At 34.0% G+C, this 21,305-nt stretch overlaps 1 protein-coding gene across 1 annotated transcript; it reads left to right on the plus strand.

The window, feature by feature from the left end:
- Window positions 1-404: 404 nt before the first annotated feature.
- On the plus strand, window positions 405-16,871 carry TYRP1 (tyrosinase related protein 1; the record flags this gene model as incomplete). The annotated part of the gene is made up of 7 exons (XM_079111654.1): window positions 405-792; window positions 2,244-2,566; window positions 5,192-5,396; window positions 9,249-9,416; window positions 11,415-11,594; window positions 15,844-15,990; window positions 16,666-16,871. The coding sequence occupies exons 1-7, from the start codon at window positions 408-410 to the stop codon at window positions 16,869-16,871; spliced, it is 1,614 nt and encodes a 537-aa protein (XP_078967780.1). The 5' UTR covers window positions 405-407.
- Between the last annotated feature and the right edge of the window lie 4,434 nt (window positions 16,872-21,305).

Consider the following 21,305-nt stretch of genomic DNA (forward strand, 5'->3'; position numbering starts at 1 on the left):
CTTATGTTGGTGACCTGCTAATGCAGGTGCTTTTGCTAAGTGAATTTCAGGATAAGTAATTTTTATGTAAATAGAAATGTAAAATTAAGAAAATTCAAGTACTAGATAGTGGATACAGTTGTTAATGCATGTAAAATTTTCAAAGGTAAATAACTAATTTTACTATGTGCTTGAAATGTTATTTATCCATATATGTGTATAGGTAGGTTGTATATGTATATATGTATATAGGTATGTGTAATGTAGATTGGAAAGGGTTCACACCCTTTTTAAGAGTACTTTAAAATAGTTGTATAATTCCATTTTGTTTTCTTTTATTCAGTTGGACTTTTATCTACATGCCTCCATCTCCTCTATGCAAAGGAGGGCAAACCAGATCTGTATCCTGCACTTTTGTCTCCAGCAGAATGAAATCTTATAAACTCCTCTCTCTGGGATTTATCTTCTCCCCCTTGCTGCTTTTTCAGCAGGCCTGGGCTCAATTCCCACGAGAATGTGCTACTGTTGAAGCTTTGAGAAGTGGTGTGTGTTGCCCAGACCTGTCCCCTTTGTCTGGGCCCGGGTCTGACCCCTGTGGCTCCTCATCAGGGAGGGGCAGGTGCGAGGCAGTGACTGCAGACTCCCGACCCCACAGCCCCCAGTACCCCCACGATGGTAGAGATGATCGGGAAGGCTGGCCCCTGAGGTTCTTCAATAGGACATGCCACTGCAATGGCAATTTCTCAGGACATAACTGTGGGACATGCCGTCCTGGGTGGAGAGGAGTGGCCTGCAACCAGAGGACTCTCATAGGTAAGTGGGGATAGGAATGAGGGGTTATGAAGAGACTCAAGGCTCTTCATAGATTCCAAAATCATTGAAGCTGGAGGAACACCTGAAAGTCACAAAACTCTACCTTGCTTTTCCCAATTGAGCAAGCGGAGGTTTAGAAAACTTAAGAAACTTGTTTAATTTAAAGATTTGGAATTGAAGCTCAGATCTTCTGACAAATAATATAGTTCCTACCCATTTGTTGAGCAACCACCACCTGCTAGAAACTGAGCTAGATGTTTAAAAGTCAAGGTATTTGTATTAACTGTTACAGATGAGATTGAGAAAGGTCTAACCACATAGCCACATAGCTGGTACTTGGTAAACCTGGAATTCACACTGAGCTTTATCTACCTCTAAAATTTCAGCTTCTTCAACTACCCCTTCTGGCTTACAAAAAATTTCCCACCATAATGAACAAATTTGGGCTTTTTAGATGAGAACCTGGGCTGGCAGCTTAAGGAGCATCATATAACAAAGCATTAATTAGGAACAGCCAGAGAACTTCATTATTTTCTATGTGTCAGATACTGGACCAAAGATTTAGCAGGACACTTATTGAGTCTTTATTATAAGCTAGACTTTGGTCTAATTGCTCTTTGATCTGTACAATATGCATGTGCTCTTTGATTTGTACAATTCTGTAAAGCAGATATTAGTTTTACCACATTTTACAGAAGAAAAAATGAGCTCACCAAAATATGCGAAAAGTCACAGATTAAGTCACTGGTCTTAACCAATACATAATACCACCTACCTTGTTTTTGCTTGATTTGTGATGATAACAAGTAGAAAATTCCAAGAAAAAAAGCTAATAGTGGACCAAAATAAGTATGTCAGAATAATAGAATCATTAAAAAACATAAGGAAAATTAAACTAATAGAAATCCTAGAGTAAATTGGAGAGAAAGCAAGAAGAAAAAGAAAGAAAGAAAGAAAGAAAGAAAGAAAGAAAGAAAGAAAGAAAGAAAGAAAGAAAGAAAGAAAGAAAGAAAGAAAACAGGCCAGAAGAAGGAATTGTAGTTATGGGTATTTTTTAAAGTATACAGGTTGAGTATCCCTTATCCAAAAATTCCAAACCTGAATTTTAATCCAAAAATATTTGATCCCTGACATGATGCCACAAGTAGAAAATTACAAGCAATGAAACTGTTTTATGCACAAAATTATTAAAACTATTGTCAAAAATGCCTTCAGTTTATGTTTATAAGGTATCCATGAAGGAAATTAATTCTGTCTTTTGAACATGTATCCCAAACTCAAATAGTTCAAAATCCAAAGCTGAAAACATGTCTGGTCCCAATAATTTCAAATAAGGGATGCTCAACCTGTAAAATAATTGAAAACAGATATTAACGTAGATAGTGTACATATAACCATCCTAGAGTAGAAATGGGAAGATGCTTTCATTTCTGTATCTTTTATCCCTCAAGTCAGGAGAAATCTGCTGGAGTTAAGTTCAGAAGAAAAGAACCGCTTTGTCCAGGCCCTGGATATGGCAAAGCGCACAACTCACCCTCAGTTCGTCATCGCTACCAGGAGATCAGAAGAAATACTGGGACCAGATGGCAATACACCACAATTTGAGAACATTTCCATTTATAACTACTTTGTTTGGACGCACTATTATTCAGTCAAAAAGACTTTCCTGGGGGCAGGGCAGGAGAGCTTTGGTGAGGTGGATTTCTCTCATGAAGGGCCAGCTTTTCTCACCTGGCACAGGTACCACCTTCTGCAGCTGGAGAGAGACATGCAGGTATGCATGCCACCATTTAATTTTCAGGTTCTTTACAGATGAGACACTCTGTTTGTCAGTCATTTTAATTCAATGTTTTCCCAAAGGACCAGAGTATATAATGACAGAGTAATTTCATATTATTAATCTGCCTTTAACATTGAGTGGTTTCTCCCCTTCTGACTTCTTATTAACTGAATTTGGTGTTTTATCAAGTGACAAAGGCAATTGAGACATTTTTAGGTGTAGGTTAAAGATATGGAGATAATCTACAACTCTATAATTGAAAAAAATGACTCTGATGACATTTGAAACAAAAAAAGTCTCATTTGGCATGTTTCTCTACCAAATGTAAGTATATGCCTCTCCTGATCTGGATGAAGTGAGTGTATATATATTTATTCTCCTCACTTGCCCAGTCCTGAATATGTGCCTCAACGTGCCAGATGCTGACTCTTTCCAATATGATGTAGAGTTTTAATAAGGGGAAAAGTTTCCATTTAGATTGTTTTATTTTCATTAATATGTTTCTCCTATGCCACCTATCACTGTGGGGCTTATAGCAGAAAGCTATCCAAAAACATCACATCCCTATATAAGACAATAAATATGTTCACTTCTTTGAATGTAATAATCATTTAGAACTTGTATATATATACACATACATGTGCATGTATTTGTGTATAAAAATATTTCAAAACATCATATAGTACATCTTAAGTATATACAAATTCTAAAAAAGACCTCCCTGAAAAACAATCCACATCAATCAAGCATTATTTTTTAATTATAAGACCTCTGGGGGGTTTTGTTGTTTTTGTTTTTGGCATAAAATGAACGTCAAGTCAGGCAAAGTTATTTAATGATCATTATTTTAAGCAAAATCACACTAAAGAATCTGGTAACATAGATAGTGTATTGTTGTTTCTTTTACCAACTGCTCTGTTTCTTGAGAAAAGTATTGTAATTTTAAACTAAAAATTTAAATGACTAGATCTCAGCTAGGAAATCCATATGCAACACTTGTTTCCTATGTGAATTAATAGCAATGAATTTCTCTCTTCAAGCAAAACTCCAAAAATCAGCCTAAAATGATCTGAAAACAGAAATGATCTTTAGACTTACTGATTGATGTGCAAAAGGCTTGTGCCAGCATTATTTCAGAGGAAAAAAATGGTTAGAAGACAGATAATTAACCCTCTAACATAAAAATATATTTGTGTGAAAGTAGTCTATCCTTACACAGTTTGCAAGTGATTAAATGAATTCATCTGCTACTCCAAACGCCATACTTTATAGTTCTGATTACAAGTAAGACAGTTAGTAGATTATGAGGAGATAAATCTGTCATTTGTAATTGACTCTGGATCTTTATGCCTTGAAGTCTCATGAGCACACCAAAATGAAAGGGCAGTTTGAAACTATCTAAAATCTTCAGTTTTGCCTAGGTAAACTTCAACCTTGATGATTTACATTTTTAAGACCCAGCAGCATTAGGCATCCAACAAATTACAATCTAAACGTATTGCACGGTTGAAATGCCACAGGAATGTTCTCTGGCTCCCAAATGTCAGTTGCTGAACCACAGTCTGATTCTTAATGATCCCTTAGAAGCTGTCAGTAATTTTGGTGACATGCAATGATGGCTTCTAAATGAGGACTACAGACCCTTGGAGATCAATAACTGGGAGACTAGAAAAGCTTTGGCCCTCTAAAACACCCAAGCATAAGAAAACTTTTCCTAGAAAGGGATTTAAAATGAAAAGGCATAAAGTACTGAGTGCTTGGCAAGTAAGAGAAAATAATGGCAATCCTGCATTTAAATTTCAACCTCTGTACAGAACTCCTCGAAGGCCAAAAGAAATGAGAAATAAGTGAATATATGTTTTACAGAAGCAAATAAAATAAATATGTGATCTTGAACCCAGCATTTTTTAAAACATAAGATTAGTTATAAATGTATATTAGTTATGGTCAAAAGAACAAAAGGCCCAAAGATTTATTTTGCTTCTGCTTAGCATTCCTTAGTGTGTGAGTCTCAGGCAGAAGCCTCAGTCTTAGTAGGGGTCACTAAACAAAACACTCTTAGGGCCCATGGAGATAAGATAAATGTGAAAGAGATCACTTGGCCTGTTTCCAAGCCAGAATCAAATTAACATAGCCACTCAAATTAAATTAAAAACAGAAACAAAACAAAAATAGGTGTTCCTCAAAACACATTTCAAGGTCAAATCTGGAACTAGACTACAATTTAATGATGTTTCAATTAAAGACAGGAAGATAGAAGAAGGTGGAAATGTCAAGGAATGGACACCATTATGGGTAATTTTTGGGATAACCAATGCAAATGCATGTAATTATCTGTCCCAAAAAAAGAAAGAAATTTTTCTTCTCAATTCTTTGCAGAAATTTCTGCATAATGATTTGAGTTTTATTCCCTTTAGTGCCTACATGGTTCCTTTTAGTAAATTGCAAGCCTTGTTAAATAACATATTTAACTTCTCTGGGACTCTCTGTCACCAATGAGACATTAACTAGTTCCTTAGTGGCTACAGAGAGTTAATAGAAATAGGCACTCAGAGAGTAAAACAAGCAAAGAGGAAGAGTGCAAACAGCCAGAATACTAACAGAGTTTCTGTGACCTAGGACATGTTGCAGGAGCCTTCTTTCTCCCTTCCTTACTGGAATTTTGCAACTGGGAAGAACATTTGTGATATCTGCACCGACGACTTGATGGGATCGAGAAGCAACTTTGATTCCACTCTTGTAAGCCCCAACTCTGTCTTTTCTCAATGGCGAGTGGTCTGTGAATCCTTGGAAGATTATGACACCCTGGGGACACTCTGTAACAGTAAGTTCCAAGTGACAACTAGTAGTCAGAACTCCTTGTTAGATAAAGAGATTAAACAAGCTGCCTGGAAAGCCCTTTATTCCACTAAGGACTTAAGAATAAAAGCTATGGTCACTGTGGAGGATCCATGTACAGATCCTTACCAGAGCACCTAGGATATTCAAGGCCACCTACAAAATGATCCCAGGAAACGGATGTTGCCTATTTATCTTCACATCATTTTTTTCTTATAAAATTCAGTCAGTGCATTGCTAACTTCCTTATTTTTTAGCAATGGCCAGTTGTATAAATTAATCCTCTTAGTATACCCAGAACTTCTTAGTGGCCATTCGTCTTGGGTTGGAATTTCACAGAAAATATTTCCAAAGAAAATCCAAAGTATGCAAAAAGATTTGGAAATGCTCTGAGAAGAGGAAAAAGAAGAAAGGGAGGCAAGGAGGAAGGGAGAGGAAAATAGATAAATATTTCTACTTATTCAATAATAGTTAAAAGCCAAAGGTGATATAGGGGACACCTTTCTGAAAAAAAAAGGTACCATACAGGTGCTGTCCACCAGTGAGCTACATTGTGTCTCTCCTGAGGTTAACGTGAGAGAATTCTTGACCAGTTGCCCTAGTATCCTTTGTCCAGGGATCTGATGCCTCTGTCACAGGCTAAGTTTCTGTAATTTGTGAATCTATTCTTGAGCTTTCTACTCTCTTTCTTGAATAATATTATTTATCTCCGTACTATTAACATTAGGTCTTAAATATTTAAGTCTCCTACCCCAACTTTTCTATTCTTCTTCAGGCATTTTGGGCTATTTTGAACATTTGTTCTTCCATATAAAACCTAGAAGTATGGGAATTTTATTCATAACATATTATTCTATACATATTTCCCTTCATTAAATGTTAAATTATTTTATAAGCTTAAAAAGAGAATATTCTAATAATGTCCAAGGCATTGAAAAAAAAAAAATCCTCTACAGCAACAGTTTGATCCCCAGCACTGGAAAACAAAACAACAAACAAACAAACAAACAAAAAACAAGGGAGAGATAATAGTCTTAAATAGAACAGAAGGAAATAGGTGTGTAATTTTCACCATTGGAAAAGTATTTAGCTGTCCATAGAAATAAGAAATGGATACTATATGAAATTTAAAAATTAGAATAAATTTGTATTTGTCATGCTGAGTGAGTGGTTCTCCTGTGGCAGAGAAATTAACTTGAAGTGCAGAATATCTTCAGGTATCAAAGTTGTTATATTTGGACTTCAGAGTTTTCCAATCATATTTATGATTGAGTACCAAAATAAAGCACAATTCAAATAGGTATATGAAGTTGTAGCATAGGAGGGCAAAAGAAGAGTGAAGATGTTTTTGTTATCACCATAGTTTTTCTCAACAATAGAACAAGTCTCAAAACTCAGACACATAGTTTTATGACAAATTAACAATTCTTTCCAATGAAATTAATTTTAAGATTACCTTGGTCTCAGTTCAATATATAAATATCAAATATTTTATTTATTAGTCAAAGTAAAGAAAAAATTAAACTGAACTTTTATTGATCAAATTATATATCTGATAGTATACGAAATGCTTTAGGATCTTTAATCCTCACAGTAATTATTTCTTCTCTCTACTTTTCCTCTTGGAAGATCTTATCCATTCCTGTGGTTTCATTGATCATCTTTTGTAGGAAACCCATACATATTGTATTAGATCAATACTTCCTTAGATAGCTCACTCTTGTCTTTTTATTCTTCTTGCACTAAACTTGATTGATTGAAAAAGTGATTTATTTACACCTAACATTCTTCCAGCCACTAAAATATCATCTTCAATTAATTATATGAAAAACACAGTTCTTTTTTTTGCCATATTTCTCAAATCTATTTTTTCCTTCAAATATTCAAAACTTCCCATTCATTCCTATGTGGAAATTCCACAGGACTCTGATTCATTGGATGTTAATATTTGCAATGGCAGAAATTGTTCATATTTTTAAAAATGTAAAAATCACCAGGATAAAATTAAACTACCTTAAATATTTTCTTTACTATCAAAATTCTTTACTATAAAATTCCACAAGGGAAAATTAGGATGTAGCACTTAGAAACTCAAGTAATCAATACATTTTTTTTCTTGAAATGTATTGATAACTCTCTAAACAGTAATCCTCAAAACATCAGCTCAAATTGTTAACTTAGCTAGTGATTTCTGAAAGTTTTTGGTGATGACATAGCCCCAATAAATGCACATACACTTTCCCATCTCAGTATAGGTATATTTTTTTTATTTCTATATTATATAAAGTTTATTATGCTAATTCATCAGGTAGTAATAATTATGTCAATTATAAACTAAGCAACAATATATATAAGTTTCGTGAACAAAGTAAGTGGAACGTGAGTTGAAGTTGCAATGTTGCAATGTTCTCTCTCCCAGTCCAATTATTTTCTTTGTCCCTTTGGGGCACATATTTTTTCTCTGGAGACCAGTGGAAGAGACTGATGCAAAATACTTCTAGTCAACCTCCTCTCCTCCCACCAGTCTAAGGCTTCAGTTTCTTCCTAATGAATTAAATATAACTTTTTCATCTTGCTACTATTGTCTTCACAATAGGGCTCTGGTCTAGTTTCCCTTTGTCCCCACAGTCCACTATGCTTCTCCATTGCTATGTACTGCAGGAAGGCTTTTCTCCAAATAAGAATTTTTTTACAGCCAGCAGGACCCTTCCCAATCAACACCACACACCAAACAATTCTTGTAAATGTCAGGCCCTGAAGACCAAGCCGCACACTGGTAAGCCAGGATGGAAGAGTTCATCTGAGAGGGTTTTTGTATACATAGAAGAAAGCAGATAGTCCCCCATTATTTCCTCTGCCTAAAATGTTTACCTTATAAAATTCCTCCTACTTCTATGGAAATTCTTCTCAGTCCTTCAGGGTTCTTTATAAATCTCTTGTCTGTGAAGCCATTTTGGAGCCACCTGACTGGGAAGAATCCCCGCCACCCCCACAACACACACACCCTTCCTCTCTTCTTCCCTCAAAGTTATCATTTTATCTATCCCTAATAGTGCAGCAGCTCTGTTTACCTATTTGTTCCTGTTCTTCAGAAACTTGAATTATTTATCACATTAATTGATGAAAAAGCTGGCAAATGTGTGCTGATTAAAATGCACATTACTTTACAAAGAAATTTGGGTTTTTTTTTTTTTTTTCCTTATGTCTCTAAAGACTTGAAACATGGCATTTAGTTGTAAAATTGTGGTGTGGGGGGGGCAGATAAAGACTTCATTTAGGAATTTAGGTTTGGGAGATAATTTCAGCAAAATTCAATTTTTCATGGAATTCTCATTTTTGGTATATTCTCATGAAAAACAAAAAAAATCTATGCCACTTTAACAAATCCCAGGACCCATGTACATTGCTGTGATCATTCTGTGCTTCAGATGGTTTTATGTATCACATATCTTCTGTACTCATGGAAGAAAGACACAGTAACTTAGATTTTTTTTTTTTCATCTTAATGTCATTATGCATGCATTTTAAAATTAGTTTTCTACCAATGAGAACCTGTTTTTCAGTGTTCATGCTGTGTATAAAGTTTTAGGACTGGGGATGGTGGCACATGCCTGTAATCCCAACTACTCCAGAGACTGACGCAGGAGGATCACAAATTCAAGGCCAGCTTCAGCCTGTCTCAAAAAATAAAAAGGACCCATGATGTAGTTCAGTGGTAGAACTCGATTCAATTTCTAGTACAAACAAACAAGCAAACAACATCAACAGAAGGTTTAGAGAGTAACAAAAAGATCTCTAGGCATTCCATAAATGTTTGCCCTCCCTGTTTCTTCCCCAGGCACCGAAGGTGGACCAATCAGGAGAAACCCAGCTGGAAATGTGGGCAGACCCATGGTGCAGCGTCTTCCTGCACCACAGGATGTCGCTCAGTGCTTGGAAGTTGGTGTGTTTGACACACCTCCTTTTTATTCCAATTCTACAAACAGTTTCCGGAACACAGTGGAAGGCAAGTAATCAGGTCTCTTTAAAAAGACTCTGAATACCATATGAGTTTATATGAAATAAGTACCTACTATCATTAACTCACAATTTTATGCTCAAAAAAGAAGTTTCTTGAAATGTCAGACTACAAAACTCCGTGTAATAATTATGGAGGAAGCTACTGAAAATTATTTTCCACTCTTAAATACTGAAAAACCATTTAAAGTCAAATTTCTGGCAGCAAGCTGCCTGTATATGTAACTCTATCAAAGTCTAGCACTGTCAAATGACATTCAAGAATTGACATTTATTTTAAAAAGTTCTTTAATAAGACAAAAATAGCAATTTAAAGAAATTTCACATAATTAGTTGACATTCTGTAAAATCTGATTTGGGCATATTATATTTAGCTTTATCATTCTGTAACTTTAAAAATATTTATTAAAAAATAAAATTAGCTTCTGATTTTAATTTGATTTTTCTTGTTTAACAACATTTTTAAAGTATCTCAAGGTGAGAAAACTAAAATCCACAAGAAGCAAAAGGACTTTCCCAAGATATTTAGCTACTTAGTAACAGAACACAGGTTCAAATCCAAGTTTTCTAAGTCTAGTGTCTTTATTTATTTATTTATTTTATTTTTTTTTTTTTTTTTGGGTGCTGGGGATCGAACCCAGGGCTTTGTGCTTACAAGGCAAGCACTCTACCGACTGAGCTATCTCCCCAGCCCAGTCTAGTGTCTTTAAATAATAAATTTTGATAATCTAAATCATGCTCGACATATATTTATATTTTTAAAGGATTATAATGACATTTAACTTTAATATAAACTTGATCTCATTCACATTTTCCTTAAAGACAGCATTGCACACATTAGATGATGTGCTGTGCTACGTGGCCACCCACAAAATGAGAACAGATCTCTCTCTCCTATAATCTGAGATATTTGATATATAAATATGATAATTATTTTATTTTTCTTCTCTTTTATTATCAAAAGCATATGCCATTCTTATCTACCTTTAAATGTGATTTAATTTTAATAACTACATAAAAGCACTTGGAGATGATTCCCTAGATTATTACTATATATTGACTAAACTAGAATTTATAAACTAAGGTTATAAATACAGATATCTAAGAGAATATACAAATTGTTTCATTAATGTCTAATTAGAAGATAAATTATATACTGATTTCCTGGCAGTAGAAAGTATGGAAATTCATACATTTCATGTATATTATAAGCAATCTTTAAATATTATCTGTATAAAAATATAAGGGAATAAATGCATGAAAGGTGAATAAATGAATGAATGGTTGTACTTATACAGCAGTTCTTCAGGCCATTCAGACACATATAACCCCGCCCCATATCATTGGCCCTTCACTTTTATTTGTAATCTGCTTGGCATCTATCTTCATCTTCTTAATATAGTGAAATATTTATCAAAAATTCTATAAATCTTTTGACAGTAGACTTTACAAATATTTAAAACTAGTACAGAAATGGTAGGAAAGTGCTGAGACATACTAACTTCACTACAAAAATAATTTTCTAAAAATAAACATGCTGACAGTCATTCAAAAACAGTTAAGGTTGGAGACAAAAGTAACATCTGGCAATTTAAGTTCCAGGACAAACAGAGTGGTGTTCTCCCAATTGTGTCAGCAATTTTTAGAGACACCTGGAGATCTCCACTATCTTTATTTCCATGTAGAACAATGTCTGCCTTGTCAAGATAGAAATGTCGTATATATTTTGACTGGTATACTTGGCAGGTCATTATTTTTAACCTATAGGTTACCTTTAGAATGCCATGATGCTAGCTTAAAACTAACCTAGTTCTGGATATTGCAAGCAAATGTCATCCACCATTGGTACAGAGAAGTCTTGCTATTATATTAATGCAAAATTTGTTCTGACAAACTTTGGATAATTGTTTCCCAATATGATTACTACTGTCGAAAAGTGAGTTATGTGCAGTATTTTCTATGTTCTCATTCTTACTTTTAAATCTAGGTTACAGTGATCCAACAGGGAAGTACGACCCTGCTGTTCGAAGTCTTCACAATCTGGCCCATCTATTCCTGAATGGGACAGGAGGACAGACCCATTTGTCTCCCAATGACCCCATTTTTGTCCTTCTGCATACTTTCACTGATGCTGTCTTTGATGAATGGCTGAGGAGATATAATGCTGGTGAGACACTTTCATATGCTTTTCTCAGGATCCACGAAGGGGATTGCTCTGATGGCATGGTTATCAGTTTAGGCCAGCACTTGACACACATAAAATACCCTTCAAAATTAGGATAAAGTAGCTGCACTCCCTAGCCATTGCCAAATATTCAAAGTCACTCTGAAACTGCAGGAAGTCTCTCAGGATATTTACTCTAAGATGACATTTATTCACTGGGACTAACCAGATAATTCCTTCTCATTATTGCTGTGAAAAAATGATTACCATGTCTCCCAAATTTTTCTTCCCATATCTCCCAACCAACATACTCATTGCTTTTTAATAAGAAAGGGAAACCCTAACTCGCTCTTCTTTAGTGCCCCAAAAGCCTAAAAACTCCATGCCTGATGTAATCCACAGTTCTGAAATTTATTACTTTATGGCCTCAGATAAATAAAAATTTTGTTAAGCTAAAAAGTTAACGTTGATTTTTGTATCATACCATAGAAAATCTCTTGTAAGTTCATTTCAGTCAATGCATTGTCTAAAATATTATTAGAAAGACCTCTTTCTGCACCCCTACTCAGCTGAGAGACTTGTGTTACATTTTGAACCATGAAGGGACTTCCAGTAGTTAAAACATTCTAAGTTTCATATTTTGAAAGTGATCAACATTTTGGCTTCTGAGCTTTTACTTAATCATGCACATAAACATGATATCTGAGGTTAATTAACCATTGATTTATCTATTCAGCCTCTGAATTTCGTGTGTGCGTGTGTGTGTATTTGTGTGTACAGTAAAAGCCTCTAATTCATCCCGCTCAAGACCATTGACAGGTTGGTTAACAATCTATTCCCTTGAAAATTTATTAACAAACAAGTAACTAGCACATAAACATTTGTTCAGTTGCCAATGAATTATAGATTCACTGGTTGGGGTTCTACTTCATATTTCAGGTGTATTTATATAAAAAATACACTACAATCACAGCAAATTGTCTAAAATTTATAATGTCGGCTTCTTCAAAGCAAAAAAAAGTAAGATCTTTGTGATGCAATCTGAGGGCAGCATTCTGGATTCCCGTGCTCACCTCACCCTTTACTATTATCTTACCTAATCTATTCATTCATTCACTTTTAACAAAACTTTCCAAAGTGCTCAACTTATTTCTTTCAAAAAGGTCACTTTTTGCAATCATAATTTTCATTTCATATATGTTTGTATTATTTTGTTATAGTAACAAGTAAACTAGAATTAACAAGGTTAGGAATAAACAAACCCAACTTTTGTTAAACATATGCTTCTGAAAACTAAACAGCAATGTAAAAGTTATGCTTATCCAGTAATCCACAATGCCATGTATATTACTAAACTTTTCAAAGGAAATGGAGAATTTTGGGTAATCTGGCAAGTTTCTCTAAGTGGAGTTTTCCTTCAGTGGTAAAAATGTGTTCTTTTGTTTTTCATATCTTGATTGAAAAATAATTACTTCACATTCATTGGTTTAGGTTCTCTAGATATTAAGGACACTGATGAACTAGAAAAAATAGCTTTACCTTATTTTCCTGCTGCTCCCTTTGTTTGAGCTAAATATAGCATACGGTTTCTCAGTTACCTGGTAAGAAGTGGAAAGAAAAGTATCATAAATGAAAAGTAGAAAATTAGCCTACAGTGTATTTCTGAGAAAATGTGGCTAAAAAGTTAAAGGACAATTTGGAAAACAATGTCATAAAACAATTATGTTATGGAGAAAAAAATTAAAATATTAGAAGAATTTCTAAATTTTCTGTAAATCGGAGGTCTTTATGAAAGTAAGTCTAGGAGCAGAGGATAAAATTACTTTTTATATGTATCAAAGATTTCTATAAAAATATTGAAGTTTCTTTCAAATTCATGGAATTATAAAATTAATTACTAAGGTCAGAATGGAACAACAATTATATTTCATAGCTAAAGGAAATTACAGTCATTCACATTATAATACCTATTACAGAATCCTCTTAATAGACATGAGATAGTCCAACACAGATCATCCAACTCTAGTTACAATAATGTTAATTTCTATTCACTAAATTGTGGATCTGAATAACATATAATTCAATTCTCTCTTTTTTCCAACTTACAATTATGAGTTAAGTTTTAAATATAGTAGCCCAAAAGTTTAGTGCATTTCTCAGAAGGCAGTTAATACATTTCCCAGAAAAATTACTACTTTACCTCTTGAGCCATGAGAGAAATGATGTAATCACACACATCTATATGAATCCTTTCACGAATATTATTTGGGAGCACCTATTTCCTGGGCAGTATTCTAGGTTCCAAAAGTAGGATACAATGCTCAGACCTGTCTGGTGGTAGGAATGACCATAAATAAATGTAAATAAATATACTGTTATGTTAGATTATAAAACATTTAGCATGTTAGATTGTAAAAGTCTGTGTAGACAAAATAAAAAAGTAAAATAGGAAATACTGTGTAGATACATGGAGGAAGATCATCTCTCCCCCCAACCCAAAAAAAAAAGAAAGGGATCCAATGCCTTTGGAGCAAAGGGGAAAGTAAGGAGAAACTGGTGAGAGATACTAAGGTCAGAAGGAAATAGCAGAAATTCAAGGTCCTTGAGTTTAAGAGAGGTAGGGAGCATTCAAAAGATTTTCACATAGAATTTTTTACTATTATTTCTACAGTCATCCTAGTGGAATTCACTTTACCACACAGGTGGAACGGAACTGGGTTGAGTCTGGTCAAGTCAGGATTCAGAAGAAAGATGAAATGGAAAGTTAAAAAATTTATTGGAATTATATGGTAGTGCACACCTGAAATCCCGAAGGTTCAGGAGGCTGAGACATGAGGATCACAAGTTCAAGACCAACTCAGCAACTTAGTAAGGCTTTAAGCAACTTAGTGAGACCCTACCTCAAAATTTAAGAAAAAAGCGGGGGGGGGGGGGGGGGGGGGGGGGCGGTGCTGGGGATATAGCTCAGTTCATAGAGTGCTTGCCTTTCAAGCAGAGGACCCTGAGTTCAATCCCCAGCACCAGAAAAAAAAAAAAAAAAAGGACTAGGGATGTAGCTCATTGTAAAGCATCCCTGGGTTCAATCTCCAGTACAAGAAAAAAAAAATCTGAATTATTAACCTGAATATGTAACTTTAACAAATAACTATTAAAAGTGTACTGGAAGATGGGCTCCTTGAGGACAGGAAAGTTGCCCGTTTTGTTCAGTGCTAAAACACCAGTGTCTATACCAGTGCCTGTCACTACCAGGCACTCAGCACATTTTATCAAATAAATACTTAATAAACTGTAACACATGGAGAATATAAAGTTGCCAAAATATAAACACTACTTGCTATGTCTGCAATCATTATTTTTCAAACAAGATGTTAAAGCATACTCCTGGGATTCATAGGATCACAGTAACTGCTGAGGTAATGCAAATATAGAATATAAAATCCAACTGGCCTTCTCACATGTTCTAGCCCTTCAAAATATATTCTCATTAGTGTCCTGCCCAACCCCACTTTCAACTGTGGCTTTGTGACATTCCATTTGGCATTTAATTATACGCCCCTATAAATACAGAGCAAACAAAGAACAACGTTTTGCACCAAGAACCTCTCATTTCTTTTATCCCTAAAGATAGAAGTTGACTAATGATATAAATGTCTCATATATAAATATCTCATATTTAAATAGAAAAAAGGAGTGAGGGCAAGAAGCAAATTAGATTCCAGGAACTTGATTAAAAATTTTAAGTATATTTTGCTAACAGTAAAAACCTGAACTAATATGGATTTCACTAAAAGTAAACATAAAGAAGTGAAAAATATTAAACAAATATTCACAGTTAAGAACAAACTCCAATAAATAAATCATTTCTCAAATTTGAATTATAGATGATGCTATACTAAGTTAAAGATCCATCTTTTGTTTTACTTTGAAAAATATATTTCATGAATTTCATTCAAATTACCTTTCATAATTTTAAAATTACACAACTACTGATCATGATAGATAATAAGATACTAAAATTCCTCTGTTCATATTTTATATGTGTATTAAATGATATGTTGGTGTGCATTCAAAGCATGTAATCTCTGTTGAATGTAATTTCCTGTTCTGTTATAGTGAAATTTTATATCTTAATTCATTATGAAATATGAAAGACATTTTTATATTCTCTGTTAATAGTCAATACCTAAAAACATAATAACGACATTAATATTAATTTCATATCTATTAACAAGTTGCTTTTGGAATACATTAGATATATCCACATTCCCATTGGAAAATGCTCCTATTGGACATAACAGACAGTACAATATGGTGCCATTCTGGCCTCCAGTTACCAACACAGAGATGTTTGTTACTGCTCCAGACAACCTGGGATATGCTTATGAAGTTCAGTGGCCAAGTAAGTGTTGAAAATATATTTTTAATGTGGTATTTTCCAAAAGCAAGTTTGTTGTCTTTATAATAAAATAATCACAATATCCTGAAGCATACCTTTTCATTGGATATGAAACTTTCATTTGGATTTTTGTTTGGGATAAAGAGATGGAATTTAACATTTATTGAGAACTCACTCTGACCTGCTATTGAGCTGATTATTGGACATTATCTCATTTAGTCTTAGCAAGCCTTTGAGGTGAGTATTCTAATTCTTGTTTCACAAATAAAGAAGCTGATGTTTAAAGAGGTTTGGTTGTCAAAGATCTCATTTCCAATAAGTGGGGAGAATGGGTTTTGAGCTCGTATTTATAAAATGAAGAGGGATCGAGATATTCTTAAGCTTTTCTTTCTGAGATTTTGAAGTTCAAAACTTTCCTGTGCAATTTTCAATCTCAACAAGCATCCTTTCTTCACCTTAAAATGGAAATGAAAATAACTGTCCAAATAGGGTAGACTACTAAAAGAAATCAGAAAGCAACTTCCAGATTACAAGTGCCACATTAAGCAATGCAGTCCATACAAATTAAATTTGAGGATTTCTGTTGAAGTGCTTGAAGCAGTGCCTAACAAGATGTCGAAGTTTCAGTGATAAGTATTTTAATATATATTTTTATCTCTCATTTTCTTTTTCAAATAGGTCGGGATTTCAGTATATCTGAGATTGTTACCATAGCAGTAGTTGCTGCTTTATTACTGGTTGCAGTCCTATTTATGGGTGTTTCTTGCCTGATTCGTGCCAGAAACAACATGGATGAAGCTAATCAGCCTCTCCTCACTGATCAGTATCAACACTATGCTGAAGAATATGAAAAAATCCAGAATCCTAATCAGTCCAGGGTCTGATAACAAGCAATCTATTCTTGTATGCATTAATACCAGGGAAAACCCTGTTTGAAAATAGTAGATTGAATTATCAACTGTATTTTCTTCTACTTTGTTATTTCTTTGTTACACAGGCATATATTGGAATTGAAGCATCACTTTTCAGAGCTGAGAAGAGTAATTTGAACTCTTTTCAATGAATTATAATTATGAGGTCTATTTAAAATGGTAGGCTGACCCAACTCCATGATATTTAACGGGATAGTGTGATTATCTTTAGCATGCTTTAAAGGTTGACTATATAAGATATTATGCTTTATATACAAAAAAAAATAAAGTTTGATATAAGATCTCTGTTTAAAATACATAAAAGGGCATTTCTACAGTTTTAAAATGCAAATGTATTCTCAGTATTGATATTGGTCAACAGATATAAAGGCAGTCACATTTATTAGTGAAAATTAATTTTGTGGAGTTATAAATAAATGAGATCTTAATTAACTTTTTCAAATTAGTGTTGTCATTTGGTTTCAGCTTATGTTATTTAGTCTCAGAGTTTTAGTCAGTTTTGCATTTCTGTGACCAAAAGTCCTGACAAGAAAAACTTACTGGAGGAAAAATTGATTTTAGCTTACCTTTTCAGAGGTTCGGCTCGCTGTTGCCAACTACATCCCTCTGTGCCTGAGGTGAGGTAAAACATCATGGCAGAAGGGTATGGCAGAGAAAAGCAACTCAGGACATGGCAACCAGAAAACAGAGAAAGAATTCCCTCACCAGGGCAAACCCCAAATGTATATCCCCAGTTATCTGCTTCCTCCAGTCACATCCTACCTGCCTACAGCTACCACCCAGCTAATCTGTAGCAGTGGATTAATTCACCAATTAAGTGACAGTTTTCATAATCTTATCATTCACCGCTGAATCTTCTTGCATTGTCTCAGACATGAGTTTGGGGGAACGTCTCATATCTAAACCATAACATTTAGGTTCAAGGTCAAAACAAAATCACAATCTTTGTCACACTTTGGAGAGATGAAAGTTTCCCTTTGCTAAGAGATAGCTGTTATTGCCTGTTCACTACTGTGTTCCCCTACCTCCAATTCACAGAAAGGGAATGGAATTCACTACCTTTTTCGAACATTTCATCTCCTAATTCCACTTATAGCCTCTTAGAGAAAGCATAAAAATAGAGAACAGGCTTCCTAGTGTTCACAGGTAGTATTCTATTCATTGTGTTTCATTCAAATAGCATTCTATTATCATTTGCCAACCTTGCATTTATTTTCAGAATAAAATATTAAAATATTATTTATTTCACTCTCTTCTTTTGTAAGTTCTGCAGTTATGCTATTTTCCCCTGTGATTTTTTTTTTTTTATGATGTTGTTTTGTTTTGTTTTGTTTGTGGTGTTGGGGATCAAACCTGGGGTCTCGTGAATGCTATCCAAGCACTCTATCACTGAGTCATATTCCCAGCCCTACCCTCTGTTCTAACAGGAAGTACTTTTTTCTCTTTTTGATCTTCTATGAAATAATATTTCCAAGATGAACTATATGCATTGATCATGAGTGAATAAACACTGAAATTAAAATTGGTAAAAAGAAATACTAACTATAGTAATCTTAACCTATAGAAAATGGCTAATTTGCTATTCCCAATTCAATATACATAAACAAAATTAAAGTTATATTATACTGATTTGTTACTAGTTTCCTTTGTATTAAGCAAGTTAAGACTGTACACAAGACTGACAAAATATATTAATGAACCTAATACAGAACACTTTCAAATATATACTTAAACTTTCAAATAGCATTGCTTAATTGATTTTCAGGAAATACATTTGATTCATCAAAATGTTATATATTCACAGATTTTGAGATAAATTATTTTGTATTGTCAGATTTCTTTTTACATAGAACAACAATGAAACTGAATACCCCCACATTGGAGATTGAATAATTACTCATTCCAGAAACATGTATTAAGCATATACTAAATTTCAGCAATATTTCAAGGCACAATGGAGTTTGGGAGGAGAAAATAAGGACTGTAAAATTGAGAAGGTCATATTTGACTTGGACCTCAACGAATGCCAATGGATTTACCAAATATAAAGTAGAGAAGGGCATTCTGTTCAGAAGTGACAGCATGAGCAAAGGCACAGAAGTTTGAAAGAGCATGGAACATTCAAAAATATAAAGTAGGTCAATGTGGTTAGAGCATAGATTCCATGGAGGGGAAGAGAAGGATATGTTGAGACTAAAATCAGGATGTCCTATACGCAATCCTAAAGAATTTGGAACTCATTCTACGAAAAAAAAAAAAAAAAATGGGGAGCAGAACAGGAGAAAATCATAAATAAACTATGTTTTGGAAAGATAATGGTGGTGATAATATCCATACATAATGTTGATGAGGAATGGTTAAAGTAGAGGCAAAGGGGCTAGTTAACATGGAATAGCTTGTGGGAAAGGAGAGGAGGGCCTGTCCCAAAATATAAACATTAATTGCAAATAACTCTAAGAGAAGTTATATCACTCTAAGAGAAGTGTGTCACTTCATTTTTCTTGAATTCAAGGACTTTCATTCATTGTACTGCTCTATAATACCTTAGGCGTTATCTTGATCTGGCAATCATTGCCCTTCTTATAATAAGGTAAATTATTCATGACAAGCAATATTTGTTTGTTGTCTTGGAAATTTTTTCACTGTTTAGTCCTCCAGTTCTCTTATGAAACATAGTATATGGTATTATTATGCACTCACTGGAAAGCAAATTTCACATGACTTTAAATTCACTCTTTCCAGTTGCATAAATACCCATAGCATGCCAATGCCACAAACTGAACTCAGCTTTATGGCTTAAATGGAGTGAGAAAAATGCCCAAATGGACCTTTCTATGCAATCAAAAAAAAAAAGTGATTATGTTTGTGACATAATAGTTAAATCCTGTCTTTATTCCCAGAAGCACATTTCAGAGATAGAGTCAACTTATGACTCCTTATAATTTTAAAATTTGCATGTGGGGAAAAAAAAAAAAAGAAGTTTGAGGCTATTAAATAACTGTCCGAAGTTAGGTATGAGATATTCGTCCTGTGTTCAATTCATGAATAGCCAATAGTGCCGTATATTTTTGTTCTTTGCTATATTCTGGTGAAAAATTTTATCAATCGAACAATCAATATATGATCAAGTTGGGAAGAGAGCTAATATGAAATAAGAAGAAAAACTAACAATATTGACAAATAAAATATCCTAACAGAGATGAAATTTCATAAGAAAAAATGCAGAATATAATACTTCAGAAGTATGACTGCAAAATTAACATGTAGAGAAATTCTTGACTAAATAACCAGAAGATTTTAGTGAATTTCAAGTTTCATATATAAAAAATAGTGTAAGGCAATAAAAAAGAAAATGTGTATGCAACTGGTAAAGGGGTGTGTTGCTTGTGTATTGGGCTTCATTAATACCTAAGCAGAAATTTGATATGTCCAAGTCACATCTGGAATATTTATTCAACTCTAAGGTCACTTTCAGAGAAATATCAAAAATATGGAATATGAAACTTCATCTTAAGTGATATAATTACCAGACCAAGTGAAAAACTGGGAAGGTAACTTTAAATTCTACTATTTGTCTCAATTCTCTGGTCGAATTAATTATTATTTTTGTTAATATGGCCAATATCTATTGACATTATATCCTAAACACTAAACCCATCATCTAAGGCAATGATTCTCAGTTGGAGGGTAATTTTGCCCCAGTGGAACATGTGGCAAGATTAAGAGACACAATCGGTTGTCATAGCAGGGGTTAGCAGTTTTATTGACAGAGGCCAAGGTTGTTGTTAACTAGCCTTTAAATTACAAGGCAGACCCCTACATCAAGCGATAATTCAATCAAAAGACCCAAAGTACTGAAGTTAAGAAAATGTGATGTAAAGCTACAAAGGGTAAGCTCCTGGACTCAAGAGCTTAGTACCTATTTGGAGCGACCAACAAGCATCAATATCTCTATTAGGAATACACTATTTTCACATACAATAGGAAGTTTGAAAGATATAGAGCTGAAGGTGGGAAAGGCAGAAACATGGAAACTTCAGGGTCTCAGGTTTTTTGTAATTTCTCTCTACAACCTTTAGTATGTAGCTTTTTGCTTTTTTCTCTTTTTTTTTTTTTTAATAATGTCAGGGCTATGAAATAACTGCTTTATCTTTAAACATTGCATCCATTCCATGTGGAAATGTTCCATTATATTCAGAAATGTATATCTTTCCCCAAATTTCAATTATATCTCAAGGGAAATTTTTCATGTGGCAAGAAATTGAGAAATTGGTTTATATGGTTGGGTTGATTGGTTGGTTAGTGTGTTAATAGATTGGTTACCATCCTGAATAAAATCAGAATCATAATAGTAAAAGATAAGGGAAAAGGAATGATTTCTCCCAA

Source organism: Sciurus vulgaris (genome assembly GCF_902686455.1).
Source record: "Sciurus vulgaris genome assembly, chromosome: 15".
NCBI classification, from domain to species: Eukaryota; Metazoa; Chordata; class Mammalia; order Rodentia; family Sciuridae; genus Sciurus; species Sciurus vulgaris.